Raw genomic sequence first — 12,013 nt, forward strand, 5'->3', positions numbered from 1 at the left:
CTTTGCTTGCATTTAATCACCCACCAAAGAGCTGAACGGTACAAACTCAAAGGTTCAGACAAGCAAATGTGGAAAAGATTAGCTATAACATTTGCCTCTGGAAAACTCCGTGAATATGGAGTTTTCAGCCAACATTTACTACTTGTTTTTATTTTATGCCAACTCCAAGTTCGTTTCAGTTTTTAAAAAAATTTTCTTCATCCCAGAGGAAAATGCCAAACACAACTCAAGATCCAGCAGAAAGCTTTCAACTGAAAAAACAAAAACAAAAACCCGACAAATAAATATCAAAAAAGTGCCAGTAGCTCAATTGCTTATAGCAAATAAGTAGAGAAACGCGCCTTGGGTAAATGTGACTTACAGTGTGATAGAAACTTCAAGCAATGTAGGGTTTACAATATCAACTAGATAGTTAAAACTATGATTTTTCAAAATGTTTTGACCCACTCACCCCCTGGAGAATAGGCAGGAGAGGAGCAGGGTTAGAGAGCCCTAGGTTCACGGGAATTAAAAAAAAAGAGAGGGGGGGGGATTTTTGGATACTTACATAATGCTAGAGTGAGGCCAAGGCTTCCTGCTCTCTGATGGACAAAGACTGTGCTGAACTGGATACGTGAATACTATCCCTGATCATGCAGGAAGCAAGTCACATTGGAAGGCCCAATGTTGACGCTTCATAAAATGAAATGACAGCCTGCCAAATGAGCTTTTTCTTCCTGTTTCAGAATGGTAGCTGAGCCCAAGGCTGAGAACCAAAGGCACTCGGTCCCCTACACTCTAAACTCAAGAGAAAGGCCAGCCTGAGTGCAGTTGCCACTCCACAGAGCATCCTGGGAAATGCCAGAATCAGCCCTACCACTGCCATCCTTACCCTCAGGCAACATAAGATGAAACTTTAAGAGGAGAGAGAGGAAGTTGCAGTATTCTTGTAGGGTAGGGTAGGGTAGGTGGGGATCTCTCTGAAAACAAGGGAGAGAAGGTATATGATAATGTAGGTAGAGGGCTGATGTTCATTGAGCTATAAATATGAAATGCTTCTGTAATCATGTTACATGTGTTAACTCATTTGATCTTTACAACAAAGAAACAGTCACTCTTAACTTTCCCATTTTACAGATGAGGAATATGAGGCACACAGAGGTCAAGTAACTTTCTCAAGGGCCATGGCTAGCAAGACGGACAGCTGGACTTTGAACCCAGGCTTCAGACTCTTGACCTTAACCACTACACATACTGCCTTGAGAAACAGTCTTATAAAGACTGGGAGCTCCTGCAGAAGGGAACGTGGTTAAACGAGTGGTCTTGGCAGAGCAGATGTGATGCCAAAGGCTATTGTGATTGTCACCAATTGTGAATTCGGTACTGTAATCTTTCAATGTAGGCACGTAATTCCATCACACCCAAAAGCTTTAAAAGTATATTTAATTACATGTTGCATAAAAATCATGTGATTTATGCATTGTTTTCAAAAATTGCTAGGTTGTACGTAATTAGGTGTTTTCTACCATGAGTTGAATTTGAATGCAGAAAATAACTGATTTAGTAATAATACATAACTTGTAAATAAGAAATTTATTTCTATAGACATAGACATGAATATTTAATTTTTTTTAAATTTACGGAGACCAAAAACATACACTTTGGTGTGAGCAAATTTTTACGTATTTTATGTAACATTATATATTATGTTAAATATGTTTTTTTTAGAATTTATTTTATATATTTTATTTATAGAGTGTTTGGCCTTGGTAAGCTCTCTAGCACTATTTTCCTATATGCTGAAAAATAAAGTACAATTGAACTGTATCTTGGGGGGACACAATTCAGCCTATAAGAGTGATCAATCAAAAGGCCTTTTGACCAAGCTGTTTACCCTCTTCTCTGTGTATCACTTCTGTCCTCCACAATGACCGACCAAACTAACCCACTGAGATCCTACCCTCCAGTATGTGTCTTACTGATACTTTCTGCAGTCTCAGGATGGGTACCTGGAGCCTCCTGGGTGGATATCTGAATACATGACAACCAGGTCCCAAACACCCAATAAAAAGGATACCAAACCGGCCCAGGATCCCACCTCCTACCTGAAAAGTAATAAAGCCTCCACTATGTGACCTCAGGGGACCTTGGACTTTTTCAGCCTGCGGGAAGAAATTTGGTGAGAAGCCTGGTCTGGTTCTGGTCTTGAGCAATCTCATCCATACCTGCAGGGAAAGCACAAATCCTTTCCCCCCACTGGAGGCATTACAACTTAATTGGTCTGGAGTGGAACCGAGGGACTGTTTGTAGAGTTTTCCATGGGTCATTTGCATTTCTGCACATTTTGCAAACAGAGCTTATGTTTCGGGGATTTTTATCGAGGATGTTTGCATCGTGAACAGCTTTGAGAAGACAGAGATAGTGGCTTCGCTCGGAGCAGATGGAAGGTTTGTTTGCTGTCCACTATATTAAAGATAACTTCTCCCTCTGGGAGAAGGCTGGGCAGATTTGCTCATAACTTATCACAAGAGACTGAGGTTTCCTAAGCTCAGGGCTCCTCAGTTGTGACATAGCTCACTGCCTGCACATTTTCCACCTGGATTATTCCACACCGCTCCCTTGGCATTTGCAGGCAGTGGACACTGGTGCAACCATGAAGCTCACATCTCTGACTCAGGAGTCTGTTGTCTTCTGCCAGCATCCATGAAACTTTGGCAGCCCATCAGCATTTTTAAAGGTCACCAGGTGATTCTTCTGAGTATCACTGTCTTCAAGGAATCACTACTGATTCTCTTCCTGCTCAATTGCTTTCCTGAGCTTTCTTTCACTGTCTTGCCTAATCTTCCCTAATTCTCATCTTAGGTTCCATTTCTTGATTCTCTGCCCCGTGATTGCTTCGGTTATTCATTTCTCAAGCCCATTTTTAACCTGAGCAGTTCTTGGTTCCTCTCTTTCCATGCTCCAGAGCCACAGGCCATCCTCACTTGTATCCAATCCCACTGCTGCAGGACAGTGGCTCTGGACTAAAGGTGGGAAGGACTGTTGGACTCTAAGGATCAAGGGCAAAGGATCAAGTTGCTGGACAACAGAGAGTCAGGAACCCAGGGCAAAGAGTCTGAGCAAAGAGAGATTAGGATCTCGGTAAAGAGAGAAAAAGGGAGCATCTTACTGAAGCATAGGTTCTAAGATTCTCACAAGTCTGATATGTAACACTGGTAAGTATATTTAGAAACACAAAATAAAGATGCTTTTATTTTCATCGGCTTGGCATCTCTTTAGCCTCTACAGGTCCTCAACTATAGTCAGATATAGTTCGCAATTTAGAGTTACTTACCTTGCTATTCCTATCTCCATTATTACCTTACTTTCATTCATAAATATGAGGGTCTACTATATCCCATGCACTCTGATGGGCAATAAGGAGGAGAGACTGCATCAGACATCATCCCAGACCTTATTAAAAAAGTATCCAGTTGACTGACCAAGATAGACTCATAAACAGGGAAATCTTAATACATCCTGGTAGTGGCTACAGTAGACACACATGAACAAAGTGCTCCAGATGTCATTCTCACTACTTCTGACGACTGTTTCTTTACTTTAAATGATGCCTGGAGGAAGTCAGGTGGATAGTTTTCTATAGGGAATAATGATACATGCAGTGATAGGTGCAATGTGTTAACAGTTTAAGATCATTTCTTTTTTCTAGGAAGAAACATTGGCCTAATCAAAGGGAAAATGGCCAAACCATACAATATACACATACAACAGCTCTTTCATCTTCCTAAATAATTCTGATTCTTTCCTCTGACCTGCCCTTTTATTCTATTATCTTATTTACTATCTTAACCACACATTAGGGTTTCAGAAGGGAAAAACATATAAATGTAACAAGATACGATGCACAAAAACAAAACTCAGCTATAAAATTTCACAAATAGAATCTGCCATTTGCACACTAATATTTAAACAATCCATTGTCGTGATCTCATTAAACTACGGAAATTCTCAGATACCTAGCATTGCTATTAAATGCCCCCTGCAGAGATAATAGAAAAAAGTAAAATATAGGAGGAGACATTTAAATTTGGTTTAATTCTTCATGTTGCTTGTTACTGGGATAGGAAAGCTCTTTAACAAAACCGCAAGTGATGAAATAACTGGCACCGTCATTGCACATGGCTACATAAGTCACTGAGACCCTTAGGAAAAATAGACTCTGACCTGCGTATTGCCTCTTGCCTCCAAGGTCAATGACACTGTTCTCCTCTCCTTTATCGAAGAACTGGAGTTCCTTCTCATGCAAAAGCTGCGCGATCTTGACCTGTTGCTGTTTGACCCGGGTCTCAAGCAGGTACACCTGGGTTCTGAGCCGCGCCTGCTCCTGAAGGCAGTTCTCGAGAGCCTGCAAAGTAATGCGTGTCTCATTCTTACAGAAAATAAACACACTGCATAACTTGGATAAATTAATGATTCAATTTTGTCCCCAACTCCCATTTCAGAATATTATTCTAACCAGAGTGGTTTGTAAGTTCTATACTAGTTGTTATTTGAAGGATAAGAAATTATGCTATGGTAAAATACTTGAACTAAAAAAATGATATAATCTGAATGACTATGCTAAGAGCTTTAGAGTCGTTGTCTCATTTGATCCTCACAATGGGCAAGAGGAGTCAAGGTTCAAGCTCCTGCTCTCAATTTCTACATGACACCACCTAAGTGCTTCTTTCTTTCTTTCTTTCTTTCTGCAGGGAGAGGTAATTAGGCTGGCTTGCTGGCTTGCTTGCTTATTTATTTATTTATTTATTTATTTATTTATTTATTTATTTAATTTTATTTATTTAGATGGAGATCCTGGGGATTGAACATAAGCTATATCCTCCCCCCCTAAGTCCTTTCTTAATAGTAAAGTGTTTTATGGCATCATTCTGCATCATTAGTGTGTCAGTCTCTAAAATAAACAAGGCTTTCAATGACCTTTTGGTATTAATATGTTTAAAAAATATACTTGAATATTATAATCTGATGACATAAGCTCACCTTTTCAAGGGATTCTGCTTTAGACATGAGATGCCTGAGTATCTCATCCATTTACCTGTTGCTGGAAATTCTACTGGAGCCACTTTAACTTTTTGCTTATTTATCATTTTTCTCTCAGTTACTTCAAAAAGGGATGGAGAAGCCTGAGTCTTCCAGGTAAATAATTTACTTTCTCTAAAAAGGCAAGTAATCTGAAGTGGCATTTAACTGAGCACATCTCTCCAGAGATAAAGCAAATGAGGTGAATTGGGAAGGGGACTGGCAGAGGCGGGTCTCCCGGGAAGAGCTACTGAGACCAAGAAACTGCAATACAGGCTCTTAAGTACTCAGTGCTGGGAGAGTTACTAGGGGTAGCGAAAAAAGGGCCAAGACAAATTTCTGGCATTTTCCCATTATCACCCCAACAACTCTGTTTGCAGTTCATGTCACAATCTCATGTGATATGTTTGCTGAGAAATTATGAATTTTAATGTGTAATTGCCTTATATTACTTCAATACATTTTATTTCCTAAAATAGCCATTAGGTTACAGTCAGATGTTATTTCCCAATGAATATTTACACAACTTCCTGTTCCTATCTTTATGTGCTACCTTGTATTCATTCCATAAATATGAGGACCTAACTGTGTTCCAGGCGCTCTGCTAGGCAGTCTAACAGCATAGAGAACCTATCAGGGGCAAAGGAAAGAGGTACACTGCCTTCCTATGAAGGACTATAATTTTGTATATATAGAAATTCAGCCTGAAAACTGAAAGTCCTAAGCAAGAGAATGGAGAAATGATAGAAGAGGCCCCTCCCTCCCATCTCTTGGCGCAAGTCACTGAGTCTCTCCCAGCTCTCTCTCTAGGACCATTTCTTATTTGCCCTTGGTACTCTCGCCTCATCACTCTCTGATTTATCCTCTCTGAACAAGTTATTTGCTTAGCCCCGAGCCAGCCTGTCTGAAAAATAAACAGAAAGACATTCCATGGCGTCTGCAGTCTGGTGTTGCTTTCTAATAGTGGGAAATTGGTTGTGATATTGTTTAATATAGTGGACTACACAGGGCAAATATGCTCAATCTTTATGAGATTACATATACAGTGTCAGTAAGCTTATTTAAAACTTAGGGGTTTTCTTTCTCCCTGAACTTTGAGCAAATGTGTGTTTTCTCCTTTTTACTCACAAACGGCGGAAGGCACAGGTTCATTGTAATGACTTTCAAATAATCTGTTTATTTTACACTGACAGTGTCCAATATTGGAAAGGTCAATTTGAAAGGACAGTTTTACATTTTTAATATCATGTAACCACCCAAATAACTCCAGCAAATTCAAAAAGATTTTACTTAGTGAGAATACTGACTTTTACTTTTTAAAAGTTTTAAGCACTTTAAAAGAATTTTTAAGCACTTAGTAAGTGCCTATTTTGTGGAAGGTGCTTCCACAAACCTTTTTCACTTTTCTCCCTTAGTTGTTTCTTCAGTCACAAGTTACTATAGTCTCTGCAAAATAAAAGAAACTTCAGATTAAAGAAGGAATTAAAAAGACAATATTGTTTGTAATGAGCTTACCCAGGTTGCCTTGCCCATTACCAGGGTAGTGGTGACAAGGATGAAACCGAACATCTTCACCATTTTTCCCATTGGAAGAACTGCAAGAATGAAAAGAATTTCATAAACTTAATTTACTGTGAATTTTTCATGAGACCAGATCTGGAGCTTCGGACTCAATGGGTTCCAGGAGGTCAGATGCAGTTCAAGGCCATGTCTAACCTGAGAGTAGCCAAGGAAATTCTCCTGGACTTTCCCAGGCTTCCTCTAACAAAAGGATGCTCACTGTTACCTTGTATAGAATTGAAGCAATTTGACAGCAAACATACAGGTGGGACTCTGGCTTTTTGGAATGTGGAAAAGGCACAGGCTTTTTAAGCACAAAGACCTGGGTCCATATTTTGGCCTAGCCACTTCCCAGTTGTGTGACCTTAGGCAACTTACTATCAGATGCTCCTGATCTGTAAAATAGACATCACAATTCTTACTTCATAAGACTGTGGCCATCTTGATGTAACATTTTCAGACAACTTGGCCTATGATAAGTGCTAGATGAACTCATTTTGTATGTGGGGGACTTTTTATTTTGGAAAAAAGGAATAAAGAAAAAAAAAGTTACAAGTGGGAAGTGACATGTATTGTTTTTCTTAATGTCTTAATGGATAGGCAAGCTACCAACACAATATAAAACTTTAAGCCCTCTTTAAAGTTGTAGAAAAAAATTAACTTTATCACTTCTTGAGAATATTTTAAAAATCAATCTTGAAGTCGTGAGTCTTGATGAAAAATTTTGCTCATCCTTAAAATAACTTCTCTGTGCTGCCAGTGGTGAATTTTCATAAATTTTAGAAGCTAAGGAGCCTAGGACAGAAATGTGCATAATCTTCAAACAAATTTTATACCTATGGTTTCTGCTAAAAAAAAAAAAAAGAACTGGAATCAACTGAATTATTTATCTGTCAGCCTAATTTTATTCTTATAAAACCTATGACTACTAGGTCCTTTTCACGTGTCTCTTTCTCAATTTTTATGTAACTAGAAGAATGGTTCCTGGGAGGAAGGGTATAGCTCAAGTGGTAGAGCACATGCTTAACATGCATGAGGTCCTGGGTTCAATCCCCAGGACCTCCTCAACAAATAAATAAATAAATAGATCTAATTACCTCCCCCCTCTAAAAAAAAAAAAAAACCACTAAAAAAAAAGTTCCTAAGCATTGCTACCCATTGGCTCACTTGGGGAGCTTTAAAAAATGTCCATGCCCAGGAACTGAATCAAAAGTCTAAAGGCGGCAGTCAGGTCTTGGAATTTTTAAGACTCCCAGCTGATTCCAAAGTTCAGCAAAGTTTGAGAAGCAATGATTTAAAGATTTAATAGACAAAATTGTTTTCAGTCTATGCTAACAAAGTAGGCAGTTCTCAGTCCTTCTTGGGCCAACAAAAACAGTTTCAGAATGGAAGGGGCATTATTTAAATTCAGTGACAAACAGCATGGCATGGGCATCTTCGGAAGCACTGTAAAATATAATGTGAATTCTTAAAATATGTGAAATTTGTGCATTACAGAGAATAATAAAGAGTCTACTAGATAAAACTGCACAATTTTACTTCACACTTTTTCACCTCTGGCTGACTTTTTTTTTTTAACTACATACCTAAAACATAGGTATATATTAAATAAGATATGGAGTACCTGTGGCATGCATTTTATGAGCATCTTGTTTAATCCTCAAATAATTCTGTCACATAAGTACTATCACACAAATGGTTAGATCAGAGAGGTTGAGTCGCTGAAGACCCAGCAGTTAAGCTGGGAGGGCTTTCCACCATGACCCCTGACCTGTACTTTGCATGGCCTTCCTCTCTCTATACATCTATGCCTGCTCTACATAGGGACCAGGCTGCACAGAAGTATAGAGGCCCTGCTACCTGGTCTTCCCCAGTGAACTTCTTACTCTCTCTTGAACATGGCTGCAACTTTCTTGTTCCTAAGTCACGTGCTTCTGCAAGGGAATATTAGGGCACCTCGGCAGGAGAGAAGACAGCTGCACTAAACAAAGAATGGTGGCATCAGCCAGCATTACTGGTTATCAGCTATCTGCTCAGCCCTGTGCCGTAGGCTGTGGGAGAATAAAGCACAGCTGCCTCATCAAGGCAATGTTTTGGGGAAGAAATAAAAATAAATATTAAAATGAAAGTTAAGTTCAATGTAAATTTAGTATTCGTGAAAATCATATGTAATTAAATATAAAAACTAAACTTTTCCAGATGGCCTCTCAAGACAAAATTAATGACTTCCTCCACTGCGCTCTCATACCATGTTTACAGACCATCATATAGCATTCATTCACTCAGTAAACACTGCTTGCAAGCCTGCTATGTCTCAGGCACTGAGCCAGGTGGTGAAATTATCATTTGGTTGGTTTTTTATGTCTCTCTCCAACTGCTTCCCTTTGTCCATGTTATTTGGCTTAGAACAGGATTTTTGAAGGCAAAGTCCACACTTGCTAATTGTTGTGTCCCTAGCATCTAACTTACTGTGGCAACCCCAGTAAAAGTTTATTTACTGCCTCTGTGGAAAACTTTCCCCAAGAGGAGAAATCCTTCTCAGAGGGGAGAATGTAATTTCCTTGCCGTAAAACTAGTCTGTTTGCATTGACATACTTCCTCCCCTATGCTTATCCTGGTCAAGGGGAAAACAATGGGTTAAGTATATTTTTGAAAATAAGTGTTAGGAAGGAGTTAGGGAGGGACCTTGGGTTGGATTGAACATGTACATTTATTTTTTTCTTTCTTTCTCAAAACTGAATAGAAAAGGAGTAAAGAAAAACGGAAAAGACATGGATTGACAAGGTGGAAGAAAAAGAGGGGAAAACATATGGTACGCATTGTCAACAAGATGACAAAAAGCACATGGGGGAGCTGGCAGAGATGCTAAAACTGAATAGCAAGCAGCAGCAGAGGGAGTAAGTACCACAAGGAGCCAGCAAGGCTGCACTGCAGCGTCCCACACAGCTGTGGGGTTGGAGGTGACTGCTAGCTTGGAAGGCAGGGTGCAGTGACGGGCTGACACCCAGATCCTCACCTAAACCCTGAGCAGCTGGGTGAATCCAGCTTCTCCTACCTCATCAGAAAACGAGAGGCTTACTGTCTTTCAGGGTTGAACCAGAGAGACCCCAGGTAGCACGACCGCAGGCGCAATGGAGGTCAGAGGAGAGACATTGTTCTGTTAAGTATGAGACCTCCCCAGGCGACTCCTACCCTGGCAGCTTGGCCGCCAGGCAGCCAGGTCTATACTTCCCCCATCTCTCCAGGCCAGAGCATGTGGGATTCCTCTCTGGAGGAATGAACAGCCTCAGAGAATAGATCTTCAGATACTGACATTGGAGGATTCCCCAACTAAAGAGCCACGTTCTTGCCTGATCTTTTTTCGAAGAAGCCCACTGGCTGGCAAGTTTTTTCCGTGCAGACAGGAAAGGTACAGGCACAATATTTTGCTTCTTTCTTTCAAAGGCATTTTTCTGTCTGAAGGGAGGCTTATTTTAAATTTCATTCTGTGTCCATATTTAATTAATAGTTGAAAGAAACAAAGTCCAAATGTTCTATATGACAACTGTGCAGAAATCCATATGATACCAATTAATTTACCATGAAAATGTATCATTTACCTATCATGATTGAACCCTTTTACCCAACATTGTAAACCAAATAACCAAAATGTACAGAAGGAAGTAAAGTGCTGAGTAAATTACACAGCTAAGTGGGCAAAGGAAATTAGATAAAACAAAAACATATACACTGGAATTTGACACAACATTGTAAAATGATTATAAATCAATAAAAAATGTTAAAAAAAAATATACAATTTTTCAGTACAGAAAGGTTCTGATGAGAATTCATAGACTCCCTTTTTTTTTAAGTAAGTCATCCTTTTATACATTCATATGATATAATTTGTAGCAACAGTTTAGGAAAACTGGTATTTTACTCTTTCTATTATTTTAGTAACTATTTTTCCTTAAAATTCAAGCACACACTGGGTACCTGCTTTATGCCAGGTGCTATGTATACTAGATGCTAATATATAGAGCTTATTTTAAACACATTTAATTATATAAAAATATTACCTTATATTAAGATAAAGAGAAAATTAAGTTTAATTATGGCACTTAAAATGTCTTCCAGTGTAAAACAGAGATCCCGTCTGTGGGCTTTGAGAGGGGCTAGAAGTGAGGTGAGAAGTGAGGTGGGAAGTGCAAACAAACAGAAGCATGAACAAACTCAGAAGAAACAGGAATAGGCTTGCTATCAATTAGTATTTTCTAATCGATAAAATAATCTTGGAATTATATACAAATTTTCCTAGGTAGCTTTTATTTTTGCCATAAAAGATAAAGTCAGAGCCCATTTATAATGCAGTAGTCTCCTAAACTTTGCATTTGCAGATGTTGTGGTCAAACCTACAAATTTAGCAAAATTTCAGACTGAAGTGAATGCTGTAAACCAAGACATCTGATGTTATAAACAAACACATTTGCATCCGGATCCTGGGGGTAATGTTTCTTTTGTCTGGGAGTTCTTGGAAGGATCTGACATTATTAACATTGGTCCACCTGTCAAGATTCCATTTGTGAAGAAAGAGTCTTCAGAAGAATAAATTATCACTGCAATTACCATAATTTACTTTAGGTATGTATGGAACGAAGCTAATTCTACCTTTCCTGTTAGGCAAGCAATCAAACACTGTTACAATAAGATTTATTTTCTTTAGATTTAGCTATACCAGTGGTCTAACCTTGTTCATTTAAACATAATTATATGCAGTTAAGGCCTAATAAAATACAACAAATCTCTGAAACATGGGCCTCTTCCTCCATCAGAATGAAAGATAGAAAAAAAAAATTGGAGGAAAAAAAAAAGAAAGAATTCAATTGCTTTCAATGTTTATACTCCATGAATCACATTTGAAAAAAAATATAAAGGTTGTCAATGTATCTACTATCGTCTGTACTAAACGTCAATAATATTGAGTAGTATTTCATTGGAAACTTAAGGTTAATCTTTTCTAAGAAAAGCTGAGACGGTGAGTATTGCTCTCCAAAGATCACCAATGAGGAATAGTTCTCAATTTGTCTTATTTGTTTATAAATAATATGTAGTGTTTTTCTACTTGAATCATAAATATCTCCAAGGTCAATGTTTGCTGCTACATTGACCAGCTTCTGAATAGGTTCTCCTTTTTCAAAATAGAAAAGGCAAGTATCCTTAGACTTTAATGCTATTGCTAATTCTCTCAGTTAACATATTTTTCAATACTACATAAAATTGGGTTTTAAAAATTCTAATGAAAAAAAACCAAACCTCCATAACGTAAAAAAAAAAAAAAAGGCAGATATAATTGACAGTGGGATTTGAACACAAATATCTGTTTACGAATGTTTACAGCAGCATCATTCTCAATAGC

General features: G+C 38.5%; 1 protein-coding gene across 2 annotated transcripts in view; it reads right to left on the reverse strand.

Annotated features, from left to right (window-relative positions):
- Nucleotides 1-12,013, reverse strand: part of FGL1 (fibrinogen like 1) — a 35,831-nt gene that overhangs the window by 9,995 nt on the left and 13,823 nt on the right. For both annotated transcript variants that reach the window (XM_010995716.3, XM_010995715.3), the window contains 2 exons: nucleotides 6,574-6,653; nucleotides 4,204-4,384 (listed from right to left, as the gene is read on the reverse strand). In XM_010995716.3, the coding sequence (XP_010994018.1) occupies nucleotides 4,204-4,384; nucleotides 6,574-6,645 (253 nt within the window). In that variant the 5' untranslated portion in view covers nucleotides 6,646-6,653. The remainder of the gene's footprint in view (nucleotides 1-4,203; nucleotides 4,385-6,573; nucleotides 6,654-12,013) is intronic.

This window comes from Camelus dromedarius, chromosome 22, assembly GCF_036321535.1.
Source record: "Camelus dromedarius isolate mCamDro1 chromosome 22, mCamDro1.pat, whole genome shotgun sequence".
Taxonomy (NCBI): Eukaryota; Metazoa; Chordata; class Mammalia; order Artiodactyla; family Camelidae; genus Camelus; species Camelus dromedarius.